We start from the raw sequence: 18,981 nt of genomic DNA on the forward strand, positions 1-18,981 counted from the left end.
GATTCCTCAGCGACGTCATGAAAGTGAACCAGTTAACGTTGATGAAGCTACAAAATTAATGGCTCTGTTGTAATACAGTGGCGATGCATCTACTTCCCCAAAAAGACCAATAAATTAAACATTTTATACAACTTTATTTTAAAAAATCTTGTTAATGTACAGGCATTGGCACATTTTAAAAACAAACTACATAAACAGATCTTTCCTGTAATCTAGGAAAGTGGAATGTCAGAAGTCAACAAAATGTGATAAAGTGCTAGAACAGAAGGCACTTCACAAACTCTGTTCACTGAAACAGTCATATATCCGCATTTACATCCTTCACTTTATAAGCGGCAGTGAATGTCTGTTTGGACTGAAGGACATACAAGAATACAATTTCATGGCAGTAAAAATATAAGACAAATGATGAGCCCTTCGCTAACTTATTTTGTTTTTGCTGACCTATACTTTCTTCTCATAAGAGAAACAAACAAACAAACAAACAAAAAAAAAACAGAAGAATTCAGAATTAGAAGAAAAGTTGAAATCCCAGAATATAATTACTTGGGGGGATGTGGATATTAAGTCACGTTTCCTGTAAAGTAGTCAGAGCCCTATATTTTTATGCCAGGCCCAGTGGCTCATGCCACTTTCAGGAGTGGAAAGGGCTAATGGGCCAGCAGTTGAGAAGTTTATTCCGTGAAAGTGAGAAATATCCCCAAATGCATTCCTTTCCCTCAAAATGCAGGCAAAGAGCCAGACGCAGTGGCTCATGCTTATAATCCTAGCACTCTGGGAGGCCAAGGCAGGTGGGTTACTGAGCTCACAGGTTCGAGACCAGCCTGAGCAGGAGCAAGACTCCATTTTTATGGTTAAAGTTTTGTGAAGTAAAAAAGTATTAGGGAAGAACACTTCAGAATCAGTGAACTAACAAGGTGTTACATTCATTATTTTAAATACTTAGGTTATTAAGAAGTCTAAAATGTTACACAGTTAGAGGTAGATAACAGTCCCAGGCTTCCTTGGAGTCTAATAATTTAGTATCTGAACATCAAACAGATCACAAACTCCTTCATTGTCATCTAAGTTAAAGTTGTAGTCATCTGCCGGGGTAGGAGAAAGCCTTAAAAGAGGAAACACTACAAACAAAACATAAATGCAATGTTAGAGACAGTCGCCACAGGTGACAAATGATGCTTAACATAAAATGCACTTAAGTACATCAAATTGTTTGCTATGTGACATGTATTTTTTTAAGTATAAGAAAATGATCAGATTAATGATTTGTTTAATGTATATTTTAAGAGAATGTACAATTTATACATTAAGTATTGGTATTACCTTGGATAGAGGTTAAAATTTTAATTGGTTGAGTTTGTCACTAAGATAAACACTGATGAAAGTATTTTGTTTACCACTGTGAGAACAGAAGTGTGAACTAGACTTACTGAGTTTTCAGACATTCCCTGCTTCTACATAAATGTTTGGGACATCTCTAAGTGGTACCATTTACTAATTAACTGCTACCACTTCCTAGGTCTCTGCTATATTTATTGGGAACTAGAACTCTGAATCCAAGAACTTAGGAAAGATGAAACCCAGAGAAAATGTATTATTGTGGCCAAATGATTTTTAAGAATTTCTCAGATTAGATGACAATATGGCCAAGTAACATTTCACATTGGCAGATTGAAGTTGGCCATGGTAGGGGTATTTACAAAAGTGGGTGTTCTGATCACCTATTGATTTAGATGTATTATTTTACTCTTCTTGGGCTAAATTCTTCAGGACAGGAAAAGGCTAATGGGCCAACAGTTGAGAAGTTTATTCAATGAAGGTGAGAAATATCTCCAAATGAATTCCTTTCCCTCAAAATGCAGGCAAAAAGCCAGGCACAGGGCCCATGCCTGTAATCCTAGCACTCTGGGAGGCCAAGGCCGGTGGATCACTGAGCTCACAGGTTCGAGACCAGCCTAAGCAAGAGCTAGACTCCATCTCCAAAAAAAGCCAAGTGTTGTGGAGGGCACCTGTAGTCCCAGCCACTCGGGAGGTTGAGGCAAGAGAATCACTTGAGCACAAGAGTTTGAAGTTGCTGTGAACTGTGACACCAGGGCACTCTACCAAGGGCTACAAGTGAAACTGTCTCAAAAAAAGGAAAAAAAAATGCAGGCAAAGAAAAAAATTCTGAAGGATGCCTGCTACTTTCTGTAAAGTATTATTAAAGGAGCATTTTCATAAATCATCATAGTAAGGCAGTTAGAAAATCTAAGTTTTTCATTTCCTTTAAATCATTCATTTATAAATTCTAGGAAAGCATTACTGATGTATAAGATAGTAAAATTTTAACCTACTTACCATCAGAAGACATTAACTCATCAATGATATCACCACTAATGGACCCTGCTGGAAACAGAAATGAATAAAGTTTTGTTAATTTCTGCTTTTTTTTTTTTTTTGCAGTTCTGGCCGGGGCTGGCTTGAACCTGCCACTCCCAGTATATGGGGCCAGCACCCTACTCCTTGAGACACAGGCACCACCCACTTATGTTTATATATTTTAAGAGTAAAAGGTACTTTACCTTAGGGAGCCATGGCAGCAACCTGACTGACACTGCATATCTGAAGTCCTAATACTTTATGCAAAGATCATTTTCATGAGCACCTACTGTGGGATTGGCGTTACTTTCTTATTTCCAAACTCAAGATGAAAACCAAAAGACATCATCCTCTTCCAAAACTGATCCAATTTTACAGAGTTAGGAATAATGTAATTCTTCCTGTCACCCAACCTTAAAACTTCAATCTCACTTTCCATTCCTCCTGTTAGCTGTATCTCCAGATCTCACATGTCATTGTTGCCTATTTTGCCTAGACAGCATTTCTCAAATCTGTTCATTATGTCTCTTTCTGCTCCCATCAATTCTAGCCTTAATGTTTTCTGTTGCATAAGTGCAAATACCTGATCTTCAATCTCCATAGCTTCTAATCTCTTTTCTCCCAATCAGGTCCTGTGCTCAACACCCTGTAGCAGGCATCCTCAAACTATGGCCCAGCAAGGACATTTATTTGGCCCACTGGGTGTTTTTGCCGCTGCTGCCTGTCCTGCTTAGCAGCCAACTCTTCCCGGGGCCCACAGTCCAGCCCTCCAACGGTCTGAGGGACAGTGAACTGGTCCCCTGTTTAAAAAGTTTGAGGATCCCTGCCCTATAGCCTAATAGTGCTATTTTCCTTGGTCACAGATCTTCACTGGCTGATTGGCTAAAAATCCTAACCCAGTCTGATACTCAAGGCCCTCTCTAATCTGGCCCCAAATTACTTTCCCTAGTATTTCCAAACATAAAACCATATGGAAACCAATATACTGTGTCTAAACTAAACCATATAAACCTTGCCTGCTTTACCCCAATTAGAATGTAAGCTTTTTAAGGACTGTATCCAAATGAGCAATAGCATAGAAATATTTATAGGGGTGGCGCCTGTGGCTCAAAAGGGTAGGGCGCCGGTCCCATATGCCAGAGGTGGCTGGTTCAAACCCAGCCCCGGCCAAAAAAAAAAAAGAAATTTATAGGGGAAGGAAAGGAAAGGATGGGCACAACAAGAATCTAAGAAAACATTCCATGTTCAGTGAGATCATTTTAGCTCGTAACTATAGGAATCTCCCATAATAGCAATGAGACACATCCCAGAGATAAACATAATTTGAATTACATACAATAATAGTTTTTAATTATCTGCAACATGGTATCTACATTAGCATACCTAATTCATTGAGCAATCATTGAGAGAATGCCTACCATGATCCCCTTTCTTCGGAATTATTAAGGACTTCCTAAATACCTAGCCAAATATGACAAGGAATTTTTGAATTTAGGAGTTGTGCTTCCTAGTCCCGATAACCAGTTTAGCTATTTATCATTTCTTAGCTATTTATCATTTCATAGATGAAATAACTTTGGAAGGCAAGACTTCCCAAATAATTGGAGTTGAGCCATTTTTATCAGTTTTATAAAACTAAGCTTCCCAAATAAAAAGTGCAACAAAGAATATGGAAACAGGATGCATACATTGCTATGTTCTACCAAGTTTAATTTTTGTTAAAGGTAGATAGAACATACTTCAGTTATTTATCCTGGACATACTCAGAGGTAAAAGAACCTTGTCAAGTACATTCCAGGTAAAAGCTGACAAATGTAAATAGTAAAAGAAGGAAAAACGAATAGTTTCAGTTTAATTGATCTCCAAAGTAGAATCCTTAGGAAAAAAGCAAATCTAGTCCCATAGGTATCTTTCTTTTCTCAGTATTCATAGTTCTCACAGAATCTTAACCACACTATATTGTACTTGAATGAATATTTCTAAGTATGTGTGTTTTTTTTTGTTTGAGACAAAGCCTCAAGCTGTTCCCCTGGGTAGAGTGCCGTGGCATCACAGCTCACAGCAACCACCAACTCCTGGGCTCAAGCAAGTCTCCTGCCTCCGCCTCCCAAATAGCTGGGACCACAGGCGCCCACCACAGCGCCCAGCTATTTTTTGGTTGCAGCCGTCATTGTTGTTTTGGCAGGCCTGGGCTGGATTCGAACCCACCATCTTAGCTGTATGTGGCTGGCGCCTTAGCCACTTGAGCCACAGGTGCCGAGCCAAGTATGTGTGTTTGTATGAGACAAACAGTAGTAATAAAGATAGATCTATTTTTAAATTTTCTTCATAAATACCAAGGGGTCCTCAAACTTTTTAAACAGGGGGCCAGTTCATTGTCCCTCAGAACGTTGGCGGGCCAGACTGCACGCCCTGGGACGAGTCGGCTGCTGAGCAGGACAGGCAGCGGCGGCAAAAACACCTGGTGGACCGGATAAATGTCCTAGGCAGGCTGCATGTGTCCTGCGGTACGTAGTTTGAGGACACCTGATAAATACCTATCCCGGTGCTAGGCACACAGGAGACCCTAAATGAATAGATGATTGCTTTAAGCTAACTATTTTGCTCCTGTATTAGATAACATCACTACTGATAAATTCAGAAAAACTTTCCAACGTGTTTAATATATAGTTATATGTTGAGTAACAACAGGATCTGTTGTAAGAAATGTATCATGTAAACATGAGAAAGTGTACTTAAATAAACCTAGATGGAATGGCCTACTCCATTGTATAGCTCCCTTGTAATCTCATGGGGGGACCATCATAACCATGGTCCATCACCAACTGAAACATCAGTATGTGGCACTGAGTACAGTACAAGTTGAGCATCACTAATGTGAAAATCCAAAATCTGAATCTTTGAGCACCAACATTATACCACATGTGGAAAGATCCCACGCCTGACCTCATATGATGAGTCACAGTCAATACACAGTCAACATTTTTTGTGTACATAAATTTAAAATACTGTATATTACCTTCATGCTATATGCATAAAGTGAACATAAACCCTAAATGAATTTCATGTTTAGACTTGGGCCCCATGCCCAAGACATCTCATTATGCATATGAAAATATTCCAAATTCTAAAAAACTCCAAACACTCTGGTCCTAAGCATTTTGAATAAGGGATACTCAACCCATATTCATGTTTTCCTCTCTCTTAAACGGTACAGCAAAGGCTCTGAACCCACCGGAAGATATATCTGTAGCTGGTGTCTGCTGGAAATTCTGGCCTCTTTCAGAGACATGCTGCTCAGGCAGATTCTGAGGTTCTGTGTTGGATTTCTGTGGAGTCACGGGAGTTGAGGACTGAGAGGAAGACTGTGTGAGGTCATCGGGTGGGGGAACAGGAAAGACCACAGGCTTAGATGAACTCGACTCTTTATTTATAAGCAGCACGTGGATAGGTCCTGAACAGCTCTTTAGATTGATCTGGTATTTCTTTTGTCCATTCAGATTCTTTGAAGTTAATGGGTAAAAACAAATAAATAATTATTAGCAATTCTAGCTACCTTGAAACATTAAAAATAAGACAAGCAAAGCTTTGGGGGCCTAATAACTACTCTTGTCAAAACACAAGATTAGAATGTGATTCTGAGGGCTCTAAACCACCTGCTTCTAAGAAGTAAACTTTTCTCAACACTGATCATTAAAAACTCTCACTTGTGGAATTCTGGATGTCATCCATTTTTACTGGGTGTTTTCTACATGTCCCTACCCAGCACAGCATGAACTCCCTCCCCTGGAGTCAGCTGGCTAGTGTGTGTGTGCTTATCTCAACATGCTGTCTTAGTTTACACCTACAAGGCCTGTCCAGAAAGAATCGAGCCACGCATGTCTCCATTTTTTCATATTACATGGCTGAACACTTACTAGACAGCCTTTTACATTTCACAAGTCAAAGTTTTTTCCCCCATTTTATGAGCATAAAAACAACTGATTTTTCTCCAGAGAAACAAATATAAAATCCCTGCAGTTCAAGAAATTAACTTCTATCTCAGGCTTCAGATTCTTCTAATACAAATGCCTAAGTACAAACTTCTATTCTACTATAATAATCTTTTTCTACTCTCTTTTTTGGTTGTTAACAACTTTCAGATTCATTTGTTTTAGAAATTCTGAACCTGAAAATTAAAATCACAAAATTCATTTACAGCATAGAGTCAATAAAAGTCTTTGAATCAGTAAAATGGAAAATATAAGACTTAATTTAGGGCAAAAGATCACTGATATTTAAATTGAACTTTTTCCTCAGTTGGGATTTTTGTATCAGTTATAGCTGTGGCCATTTTAACCAATGTTTAAAGATTACTGACCACATCATTAGCATCATTAGTCACTTCTTGACATCCTGTGGCTCAAAGAAAATCAAAGTTTAAAAAAGTAATCAAAGTTATTTAACAAAATGACTTCACATTTTGATTACATGGTTTTTACATTTTATTTGAGCTACTACTGAGTATCAAGAAATGTCTAAGATGATCAAAAAACTTAAAAATCATTTATGATTCAGTTACTTCTACATTTTACAAAAGTATTAACAACATCCAGATACCAATACTTTTGGACATAAAACTTGAAAGTAATAACTCCAAAGTGTTTACACAACAACTAATGTTCAGCTGAGGAAAAAATACTGGTCCCTCTTGAGACAGTAGACTCATTTTTTTCTACTTATACAGAAGTTATCCTACATACCATTTCTGGAATAGGTACCTCCAACTGTGTACCAGAAGGTGCTCGAATGGCCAAAAGTGTATCACCTAGTCAAAAAAATAAATATAACAGATTGTAGAAAAACTGTTGATCACAGAACATGGCAGTGAGACTGTGGGCTCTAGAGTCAGAATGTTTGGTCCAGTCCCAGGGTAGCTGACCTTGGGCTTTGGTTTTTAATTTTACAAAATGGGGGAAATACAACCTACTGCCTCGATATAAGGATTAAGTGAGATGATACATGTGTTAGCAACTCTGAGAACAGGGTTAATACTTGTGTTAGCTTTATTCTCAATAAATTCAGCTCAAGTTAACTTTTGCTTTTGCTCTAGTCTCCTGTAAAATCTGTATTCTTAAATCCTTTTAGCCTCAATTAAATTAACAGTTTATTTGATCTATTTAAATGACTGAGGATCCCAGAAATAAGGTATGAGACATGAAACATCTTGAGGTTAACTGAATTTACTTTTGAGCCAAATTCTACAGCAGATCTCTGTTGAGCTGCAGATTAGTACAACTTTCCCCAAACTGTCTTAGAAACCTCAGGAAACAGCAATAAACCCACACATACTTCCAACAAACTTTTACACAGAAAGTCAGATTCGACTTGACAAGGTACTTGGCAGAATTTTTTCTTAATATTCAGACAGTATATAAGACTGTCCTTTTAATAGAACATGCACAATTAAATAGAAATGTATATGCAAAATTTCATTTTGTGTTGCAACTAGGGGAACACAAGTCCCCCCTCCAATCCCCCTCCCCATTTTAGTTATATCAACTATTAACGTGATATTGTCATTTCAGGGGGAAACATGGTGGCAGGGCACTGAATAGAAGTAGGTTTAATGGTTATAAAATGGATTCACCTAATTCTTTTTTATTATTATTATTATTATTATTATTTTAGAGATAGAGTCTCACTTTATTGCCCTCTGTAGAGTGCCGTGGCAGCGTCACACAGCTCACAGCAACCTCCAACTCCTGGGTTTAAATGACTCTCTTGCCTCAGCCTCCCAAGTAGCTGGGACTACAGGCGCTCGCCTTAATGCCAGGCTATTTTTTTGTTGCAGTTTGGCCGGGGCCGGGTTTAAACCCACCACCCTCAGTATATGGGGCCAGCACCCTACTCACTGAGCCACAGGCACCACCCAGGATTCACCTAATTCTTTCCTCATGTTTCCTTTGGGTTTTATTTGTGATCAGCACACTTGTTGATAAACAGTGCTGGTAAAAACTGTGTTCTTCAAGTTTGGTCACTGACTTTGTGACTCTCTGACTTTAAAGCTGTTGCTTAACCCCGCTCTGTTTGACTTCCCCTTCATCCCCACCCACCTTTATGCCTGCCAAGGAAGCTAATGAAGTCAAAGTTGTGAAAAGCAGTTCTCATGAAAACAAAACCCCGAATAGGCATCAATACACAGAAGAGAGTGAAACAGTGTCTTACAACTTCTGAGAATAATGAGTGCAAAGGGAATTCTGAATCACTACACTGAATGGGTTAACCTGATAGTACTTACCATTAAAACAATTACAGACGTCTTCATGAGTTACATACGAAAATGTACTGTCATAAGAATTAAAGAATAACATTTATATCAAGGTCTAGGCATTTACATCAATATAATAAATCTGATGGCCAAAATAACTAAATGGCCCAACACACAGATAAAAAAGAACAGAAGTTGGTTCGGCGCCTATAGCTCAACCGGCTAAGGCGCCAGCCACGTACACCTAAGTTGGCGGGTTCGAATCCCCAGCCCGGACCGCCAAACAACAATGACGGCTGCAACCAAAAAATAGCCAGACATTGTGGCGGGTCCCTGTAATCCCAGCTACTTGGGAGGCTGAGGCAGGAGACTCGCTTGAGCCCAGGAGTTGGAGGTTGCTGTGAGCTGTAATGCCAGGGCACTCTATCCAGGGGGACTGCTTGAGGCTCTGTCTCAAAAAAAAAAAAAAGAACAGAAGTCTACTCTGAAAAAGCAAACATTCAAATGAAGGTCCATAAGAGGAGTTCTCACCCCTTGCTCTGAAGAGAAGCCATTCCAATTTCTGTCACATCTGTGGACCCTTGGGAGATGGAAAATAATGTACATTCCTTATGGCAGTGGGGGCCTCAAGGGGAAGGGGGATACCTGGGCAAAAAGGGGCTAATGGCCAGAGTGGAGAACAAATAAGGTTTCCCCATCAAGAATCTTCTGGAGTCATGGTTCTGTGTTCTCCTATGAGCTTGTCAATCAGAGGAACCCACAAGAGGAGACAGGAACAAGGCTCTGGAAAACAAAGTTTTTTAATACTCACAGGGTCCAAGATAGGAGGCAAGGCAGGCCATGACATCAGGACAGTCAGAGGGCAAAAGACAGGGGCAAGGGGAAAGCACTGGGCCAGACCTTTCATGGGATTTCCTCGGGAAGGATAAGATTAGGCAGGGTGAACACTTCAGGGTGGGGTTTTTTAAAGAAATAATGTAGGCAGGCTCTGAGCTATGGGGGTGGTCCAGAGCTGTCTGGTACCCAGCCCTGCATGATTAAGGCAGAGAAATATTGAGACTGTGATGTACAAGCCAGAGAGAGGAGGTCTGACCCTGGATGGTTACTTTGTATATCAAAGGCATAATCCTGGCTGAGCCCTTGCTGTTTCTAAGAAGTAGCTAGTCTCAGGATGGGCAGTCTCTCCTCAGCCAGAAAGATTGTTTTTAGGATGTCAAAGTATCATAACATACAAAAAAATGCCAAGGTGTAGCCAGCACTGAGAGTGCTTTCTCCACTTATGTTTGTAATAATAAGAAAAACAAACACACCAAGATTGACTCATGTTTCAAAAAGAATAATTAAACCATGAGAAAACAGTAAACATATTTTGTATGTTATTGTACGTATGATTTTACTGTGTTCTGATTATGTATGATTTCATACAATTCTCTGTACAATAAAGTAAAGTACATGTATGTATCAGTACAGTAGGCCTAGGTCCTTATGTTGACCACTTCTGTGTATTAACCAGGCTGCTATAGTCCTTTGGATGATCAAGTTAGAGAGTTTCTACTGTAGAATTTCATACATTCTCTGTACAAGAAAGTAAAGTACATGTATGTGTCAGTACATGGTCCTTATGTTGACCACTTCTATGTATTAACCAGGTTGTTATAGTCCCTTGGGTGATCAAGTTAGAGAGTTTCTACTATATATATATAATCATTGTTTGGGGAATTGCGAGTGGCCAGAATCTTGTAAACCAGGGCAGCAAAGTCTAAGGTAAATGGCTTATGAATCCTGGGACTCCATACGGCACAGCTTAAAAACTCCCATTGTTCTCAAACTGTTAAAGGACCTCTGATCCGAGCTCTGATCCACAAAAAGGAAATAACAAATGAGACTATGAACGTGTTCAACAAATGCAGGACAATATGAAAAATAAATTATGTTGTATACCTTAGTCAAAATTTTATAATTAGGGCGGCGCCTGTGGCTCAAAAGGGTAGGGTGCCAGTCCCATATGCTGGAGGTGGCGGGTTCAAACCCAGCCCCAGTCAAAAAAAAAAAAAAAATCACAGATATCTAAGAGAAGACAGGGGTGTATAAGAAACACATGGAGTGTATATCACTCATGTTATCCCCCCAATGTAATATGATAGATACATAAGCCTTGAACCCCTCTCCTCCAGTAGGAACTATCTTTGGGTTAATATCATGGATTGATTATGTGCCTGTGACATTTCATCTTCAAATCAAAATTTTTCAAAACTTTGAGAGTTGCTGAATTTTTTCCTCTTCAAAACACTAAACATGATTAAAAACCCCTATGCACTTAACAGTGGTTTCTAATATTCACAGACCCTCTAACCACACCTTGGCTAGCGTATTGCATCCTATCAATACACAGACTAAAAGTAGACTAACTTTTTTTCTTCAGTGCAACACAGCAATATTGTCAAAGGATATACTACATAACTTAAAAGGTAAAATTTTTTAAATGTCAGTATATATTATAACTGAAATTATAAAATAATTTGAATAATTGACTATAATTATTAATTGAATATAAGTTAAATAACAATATAAAATTGAAATGTTACATTCACTAACAAAACTTAACTTCTAAAAACACTACACTAGTTGACCTTCAGACTGAAAACTCCTTTATAGACACACATACACACATATTCCATGGCTGTATTTATATGCACAACTTATTTAAAAGGATATCTATTATTAACAGAGTCGTCCATCACATTTTTGATGCTCTGCTGTAGCCACAACTTCTGCTGATCAAGTTCTCTTTCTTTCAGTTCTAGATCTTCAATTTCAGCTTTAAGATATCTTAATCTATCTATGACTTCTTTAGTATTACAGCCAGCACCGACACCTCTTAAAAAACAGATGAGAAAATGGCAACCTTTTAGAATTTTGATGGAATTAAAAATAAAAGTCCCTTTATGGAGGGGACACATTTGAAGAAGAGAAAGTATCTCTTACGTTTAAGCATACAACCAGGTAACAGTTAAGAAATGACAATATGTATTTCAATCAATTATTTATTTACAAGGTACACACACGCCTATGTAATAGGAGACACAGCTCCTATTTTTAAAAGTTTACATTAGCTGGGTAGATAAAGGCTTACTCAAAGATTAATAATACAGAGTAGTAGTAGCATTTGCCAAATGAGTGGCTTGAGGAAAAAAATAAGATTTTAATTTTAAGAGAGAATTTTTCAACAGTTAAGACAGCAAGGGAACATCCCAACACAGGCGTGACATACAGAGGCCCAGAGAGGTGTGTCCAGTGAAAATGGACGTCTCTGGGGGGATTAGAGCAGACGGCCCAAATAGAGAAATTAACATGGGAAAATTCAGGTTTTGCTGAGCAAAGGGAAGAAAAAGAAAGGTCTTAGAGGAGAGTGCTGGTTTGTGACTTACTTCCACTGGATACTGTTCTTTGACTTCTTTTCAATCAAGTCAATTCCTTCTAAGACGTTGGTGATATCATAAATTCTTCTTTTTTGTCTCACAGCCAACGTATCTGCAGCCTGTTTAGGAGAAACAAACAAGGAAAACAAAAAAATAAAAAGGCAATTCATATTTTAAAGCAAAAAAGGGTTGTTCATTAAGTTCACAGCATGAGAGCCCAATCCCACAGTTGACCCAGTCAAGTCAGCTGCTTAGGGACATTGGCTGAGTATGCTCAAAACACCTCCCAAACACCAAAGAAATTATTCTTTTTAAAAGCTAGCGGATGCTGGAACAGAAAAAAAAAAAAATTAAGGTCATGACACAAAGCCCACAAGAATAAAAGAACACAGTAAGAATCCCTCATGTCACCTGCAGAAGAGCTATTAATTGTCTGTGTCACCTCTTATCTTATTTTTCTATTCATAAACAGTATCATCTGAAGACAGCCTTACTTATTTTTGAAACTTTGAAAAATTATACTTCAGCAATTTACTTTGGTAATTAAGACACTTGGGGGCAATTTTTAAAATTATGCACACACATATAATGACCTTGAAATAACTATCTGCATCTTTAAAACTCACAATGAAAAGAGAGGAATGAATCGTGCCAAAGTAAAATATAAAAAATAAACAAGAAATCTGTAGTACAAGGTTGTTGTACAAGCAACTATTAATATTATATAAAAGGTTGGAAGTTTCATTTGCATTAAGATCAACAAAATATTACATCCTCTCATGTTATGAATGAATTCAAACATGCCAGACAATTCCTCTAATTAGTTCCCACTCACATTTCTGGCATTTATTCCCAGCAGAACAAAGAGAACCTCAAAGAAGAGGTTACCCTACAGCTCTTTTTCTTAGTAGGTCAGACAACAACCTCTCTTGAATGTGAAGACACATTTAAGATTCACGTTAGTAATGAAAAACTTATTTATGCCCCTACTGACAATTCTTAGTACATCATCTAAAGTAATAAACAAGATTGAGCTTCACTTAATTGGTCACCAGGTGTCTGATGGCATCACCACTTTCTTGATTCCGTGACAAAATAGAGCCTACAAAACACAGTACAGTGTAGTGGGTTTCACAGGAAGCCAGGGCCACCAACAGCTGCGGCTCACTTCACAGGCATTGGGAACCCTTAAGTGAAATGTCAGCTCTCTTAATCCTTTTTTTCGGGGTGGGGATGGGGGGGGGGGGTGCACGCTAATCCATAATAGTGATGATTATTATTATTTGAAACAATGTTGCCCAAGCTGGATTCCAACTGCTGGGCTCCAGGGTTCCTCCCACCTCAGCCTCTGAAGTAGCTGGGACCACCAGCATATGCCACTGTGCCTCAGTCCATTTTTGTACTACCAAAAATCCCAGATAACTACCTCTATTCACTCAGGTCTTCTCCAGACAGGTGATCATGCCTCAGTGAAGCAGGAGACTATAAATGATGTGGTAGAGAGAAGGAAGAATGAAAAGTGGGGCTCTTTGGGGGTCCTCAACTCTGACATGGCACTATCTTTCTAAAGAACCAGAAAATAAAGAGTCGGATGAGGCATGGCTTCACTGATATCTTCTTCCCTTACACTTAGCAATCCCTCTCTGTTTCACCTACTTTCATAGAACAGAAATTGGAGGCTGTTTTCCTGAAGAGCAACAGACTAAACTACTGCGTAGTTAACTATACAATCTGAAGCTGAGGATTTATTTCTTACTTTTCTTCCCAAGAGGCTCTCTGGACAAGTAACCCAGAGAGTAACCAGGGCACTTCAAGCCAAAGCTCTGTGGGCTCTGTGTTATGGGTATCTATGTACTCACAGACAAAACCGTTCACAACCATAGTAACAGCTCCCCGGTTTGGGAATTGGAACATGTCTGTACAAACCAGACTGCAAGAGCTATCCTAGATCATTCGTTAGGCAAAGTGCCCTGAGAACTAACTTTTAGCTCAAAATTTAAGAAAGATATCTCCTTCATATTTATGACTACTTAACCATCACATTTAACCTTTGATTTCTCTAAAAGTAAACATTACTTTCTTAGTACTGTTCTATAAGCATTTAAATGACCAACACTTAAAAGGATCTCCAGGAGGCCTTTATTTTAGCAGTCTCAACATTCTTCAGAAGATTCTGGAGCAAAAACACTGAAATCCAATCCCAGCAGGGCAGGGCTACTTCCTATCTCCAGCTGGTTTCTTAAACTCACTAAGCCCCATTTCTTTTTTTTGTAAAATGAGATAACAACCAACATACACTGAGTAGGCAGGGATTAAACTAAGTGATCTAAGCACAATGTCTCCTGCAAGGTTAAACGTTGGTTAGTAACAGCTCCATCATTAAATACAGGTTGAAACAGATTGTGGGTAAGATTTCAAGTTTGTGTATACGCAGACCTACCCTGTTTTATACAGTGTTTGAAAAACAAGTAATTTAGACTTTCATATTTAACAGAATCATACCAGGAATCCCCATCACTACTACCTTCTTCTATTCATTTAACATCCAGCAGGTTCCAGGCTTGGGTCTGAGTCTTAAAGATACAGCAGTGTCAGAGTCCCTGCCCCCAAAGAGGGGAGGGATATTAATAATATACCAATAATTGTATCTGGAGGGAATGCAGGTAGGAGAAAGGTGTTATATTAAATAAATTTGATTTTCTTTTTTTTTTTTAGACAGAGCCTCAAGCTGTCCCCCTGGGCAGAGTGCCGTGGCATTACAGCTCACAGCAACCTCCAACTCCTGGGCTCAAGCGAGTCTCCTGCCTCCGCCTCCCATGTAGCTGGGACCACAGGCGCCCGCCACAACGCCCGGCTATTTTTTGGTTGCAGCCGTCATTGTTGTTTGGCGGGTCCGGGCTGGGGATTCGAACCCGCCACCCTAGGTGTACGTGGCTGGCGCCTTAGCCGGTTGAGCTATAGGCGCCGAGCCAATAAATTTGATTTTCAAGGAGAAGCTCTCTAATAGGTTAATATTAGAAGGGAATGGAGTGAGAGACCCCTGCGAATTTTTGGTGGAAGAGATTTTGAGCAGAGGAAGCAAGGGCAAAGGTTCTGATGGGCCAGGCTGGTGTAGTTCTTTCAGGCAAAGGCAGGCCACTCAGTGGGGCCTGAATTGTCATTCAGAAGGCAAATGGTGGGGGGTGGGGGGACTGCAGGGTGAAAGAGGAGATAAAGACACTATAATAAGGTTGGAGAGACAGCAAGGGGCCAGATCAGTGGGGCTTTGCTAGCCATTGTAAAAATTCAGCTTTTACTCCCAGTGAAATGGAAAGCTCTTGAGAGAAGGAACCCCTGAGAAGGGTAAGTTTTAGGAGAACAGAGGTCTTCTCAAGGAGACCCCAATAATACACCTACAGGGGCATCTCTATGGTGACTCAGCTCTTAGGAATTTGTAGACTTAACTTGCTGGGACCTGGAAATTTCCACTTTTGTGAAATCCTGTAGTTCTGTGGGAGCTGGAATAGCTAGCTTCTCCTGCTGGATTCAAACTGACCAACGAGAAAGGTACCTGTGAGTTGGAACTTTTTGACTGGAGATAAAAAGGGACAGACCAAGCTAGACCAGGAACACAGCCATTTCGAAGTCCTCTATGCAGTTCATTCCACTGGCTGAAATAAAGTCCTTCCTCTTATAAACATGGTGTTAGGGTACTCTTTCTCTCCATTAGGCCTCATCTTCCTGCAACACTCTGACTTCACATTTTAAAAGGTTCTCTCTGGCAATGGTAAGAAACTTCTCTAGTGGGTAAGGGTAGAAGAAGAGGCCAATGAGAAGCTGGGGCAAGCGTCTACACAAGAGATGTAGTGGCTTGGAAAGAGGAGGCAGCTGTGGAGGCCACAAGAACTGATGAGATTCTGGGTGTATTTTAGCAAGCAACAGATCCTGAGAGAGGGGAATTAAGGTGACAGTTTTTGACTTGAGCAATCACAGATAAGGATGAATACAGCAGGAACAGGTTTGGGATACTGGAAATCAAGAACTTGATCTTGGACATTCCGGTATCCAAGGGGAAAAAAATCAAGGAGACCACTGCACATGAGTGTGTGGCTTAGAGGACAGGGTACGCTGGAGAGTGAAATTTGGTAGTCAACAGTGAGCAGACATCTTAGGCCATTAGAAGGAATGTCATAGATTCATATAGGAAGAGGAGGGGCCCAAAGACTGACTCTGGGGTAAGTTAAGATCTGGGAAAGGAGAATCAACCTGCCACTGAGATCAGAGGAGAAGGAGGAAGAGTGGGGTGTTGGAATCCAGGGGAAGAGAGTAAGAACGACCACACCAAGAACTGGTGTCGGGGCAAACCACTGAGATGTGAGCAGTGCTTTGTGTTTGGAAAACCACTTGGTGACCTTGATCAGGGCTGTTTTGGTAAAGCGGTGAGGTCAAAAGTCTTAAAGGAGAAATCAAGAAAGAGTAGAAGGAAAGCTAGAGTAGACAACTCTTGAAAAAAGGTCTGCTGGCTCAGCGCCTATAGCTCAACCGGCTAAGGCACCAGCCACGTACACCTAAGGTGGCAGGTTCGAATCCCCAGCCCGGACCCGCCAAAACAACAATGACGGCTGCAACCAAAAAATAGCCGGGCGTTCTGGCGGGCGCCTGTGGTCCCAGCTACTTGGAAGGCTGAAGCAAGAGAATCGCCTAAAGCCCAAGAGCTGGAGATTGCTGTGAGCTGTGATGCCATAGCACTCTACCAAGGGCAACAAAGGGAGACTCTGTCTCTTTAAAAAAAAAAAAAATGCTACATTTACTCTAACAGAATTTGAAACATAAAGAAATAAAGGAAGCATCTAATTGTATCACACCAACTCAGTTTACAGGAAAAACAAACAAACAAAAATATCACTCTAAAAGAAATAGATCTCCCTTCCAAATATTAAATTATTTTCCAATAACAATGAACAAAGCAGTATCTGTAGGAGGAATAAAATTAAAGCTTATGATGTTTTTAAGAAGTGGACAAGACAAATCAGGGCAGTTGAGATAGTATGTAAGTGCTAAAAAGGCTTTCCTCATCTTGAGCCTCCACGCCTTCACTATCAGGTGTCCTATCCTCAAACTGTGGCCTGCCGAGGACATTTAACCAGCCCGCCAGTTGTTTCTGCTGCTGCTGCCTGTCCTGCTTAGCAGCCGACTCATCCCGGGGCCCACAGTCCGGCCCTCCAGTGGTCTGAGGGACAGTGAACTGGCCCCCTGTTTAAAAAGTTTGAGGACTCCTGACTTACATGAATCCACTAAGACCCAGTGCTAACTCTGGACAGGGAGAAAGCTAACAGTGGCTTTGAGTTAGGATTAGCTGTGGCTCATTTGCTCAGGGATGCCCTTCTGATGAAGGGTCCTGTTGCATTCAAAAAGGCAAACATCAAAATAGTAAATATAGGAAACATTCTGTCTCAGGTTCTCACAGCAGGTAAAGTACTCTCTCCTGCCCATACCTCAACAGTCAATATGTGTGCACTCAGTGTTCTAGCTGCCAAACTTCAGAAAAAAACAACACAGTGAGGTCCAGAATCCAAAAATCAAAAATGTGCAACAGTAACACTACATAAAACCTGTTAGTTCTACCTGAAAATAAAACAGAAAGACCCCAAGCCATGCACAAGATTGCCTTTAAAACATTTTGGGGAGAATTTTTCAAAAAAACTGAATGAACTCACCTTTAACTGTGCCACACGGTATTTTATTTTGATCTATTCCATGATAAGGTTTGGGCTGATTATTACCTAATTTCAAACACTGCTAAAGATAATTAATATGTAGGATGTTTGATTTCAATCTGCAATTCAGAGGAACCTTTTATAAGCTAATAATTAGATAATTGTGTAATCGGATCTCAGACAGATGTTATCTACTTGAGCATTCACAGCAGCTTTGAAAGTGTTTAAGTGTTCTCCCTGTTTTACAGGAAACAGGACTCAGAAAGCTAATGAATAATCAAAGTGGAATTTGGCATTAATTATATATTCCTGACATCAATCCATGGAAAACATTTTCAAATGGGCTTATATAACTTAAAAAAGACTTCCAATAAATTTGTTGCACAGCTGAAAGTTCCAACTTATGTAACTGCACTGAGTTGAATAAGCAACTCCTAGTCTACAGGAGGTTTTATAGAATGTGTACAAAATGGTCCCAAAAAGCAGAAAAATCTCAATTTCCACTTATTTATTCAAAATAATAAACAGTAAGAAAAAACAGCATAGATATCTAAAGCTATCTGACACCTTATAGAATAAAGTTTAAAAACTGAAACAGTCCCATGAAATAGAAATAAAATGTTCTAAGAGGTGAAAAAAAGAGAGATTACTTAAGGTAGGGACAAAAAGTAAAGAGTTCCTGGAGGAGGCCACCATGGTTTCAATGGGTCTGCCCCAGCCATTAAATCAATAAGGAGATCAAATCCCAAAGAATAAACAACTTCCTTTAAGGACACAAAGGGCTCCCTCCAGAAGAACACTAAGCACACAGTAAGTATTTCAATTCCCAATCAATACCCTACCACAAAGGAATCTCTCCTTAAAAAACTCTTCAGTGGGCTAGACGTGGTGGCTCACACCTGTAATCCTAGCACTCTGGGAGGCTGAGGCAAGAGGATTGATCAAACACAAGAGTTTGAAGTTGCTATGAGCTATGATGATACGATAGCACTCTACTCAAGGTGACAGAATAAGACTCTGTCTCAAAAAACCCCCAAAACACAACTATTTAATGGTTTTGTTACCCTAAGCTATAACTGCTACTGTACTCAATATTTAGCTGGGACTACAGGCATCTGACACAACGCCCAGCTAATTTTTAGAGATGAGGGTCTCACTCTTGCTCAGGCTGTTCTCTGAATCCAGGAGTTCAGGCAGTCCACCCTCTTTGGCCTCCTACAGTGCTGGGATTACAGGCGTGAGCCACCGTGCCGGGCCT

The 18,981-nt window shown here is 39.9% G+C and overlaps 2 protein-coding genes across 3 annotated transcripts in view; one reads left to right on the forward strand and one right to left on the reverse strand.

Annotated features, from left to right (window-relative positions):
• Positions 1-450, forward strand: part of CUNH8orf59 (chromosome unknown C8orf59 homolog) — a 7,918-nt gene extending 7,468 nt beyond the window's left edge. Inside the window, exon 3 of the mRNA XM_023518326.1 lies at positions 4-450. Coding sequence (XP_023374094.1) covers positions 4-73 — 70 coding nt within the window. The 3' untranslated portion in view covers positions 74-450. The remainder of the gene's footprint in view (positions 1-3) is intronic.
• A 360-nt stretch (positions 451-810) lies between these two features.
• Positions 811-18,981, reverse strand: part of E2F5 (E2F transcription factor 5) — a 28,510-nt gene continuing 10,339 nt past the window's right edge. The window contains exons 2-8 of one of the 2 annotated variants that reach the window (XM_012809843.2): positions 12,037-12,146; positions 11,324-11,485; positions 8,639-8,682; positions 7,101-7,165; positions 5,594-5,861; positions 2,338-2,382; positions 811-1,121 (exon numbers count right to left, since the gene is read on the reverse strand). In XM_012809843.2, coding sequence (XP_012665297.1) covers positions 1,012-1,121; positions 2,338-2,382; positions 5,594-5,861; positions 7,101-7,165; positions 8,639-8,682; positions 11,324-11,485; positions 12,037-12,146 — 804 coding nt within the window. In that variant the 3' untranslated portion in view covers positions 811-1,011. Of the gene's footprint in view, positions 1,122-2,337; positions 2,386-5,593; positions 5,862-7,100; positions 7,166-8,638; positions 8,683-11,323; positions 11,486-12,036; positions 12,147-18,981 lie in introns of both variants that reach the window. The other variant, XM_003782513.3, reaches the window with a different exon arrangement.

This window comes from Otolemur garnettii, unplaced genomic scaffold, assembly GCF_000181295.1.
Source record: "Otolemur garnettii isolate 467f Iridium unplaced genomic scaffold, OtoGar3 scaffold00004, whole genome shotgun sequence".
Classification (NCBI taxonomy): domain Eukaryota; kingdom Metazoa; phylum Chordata; class Mammalia; order Primates; family Galagidae; genus Otolemur; species Otolemur garnettii.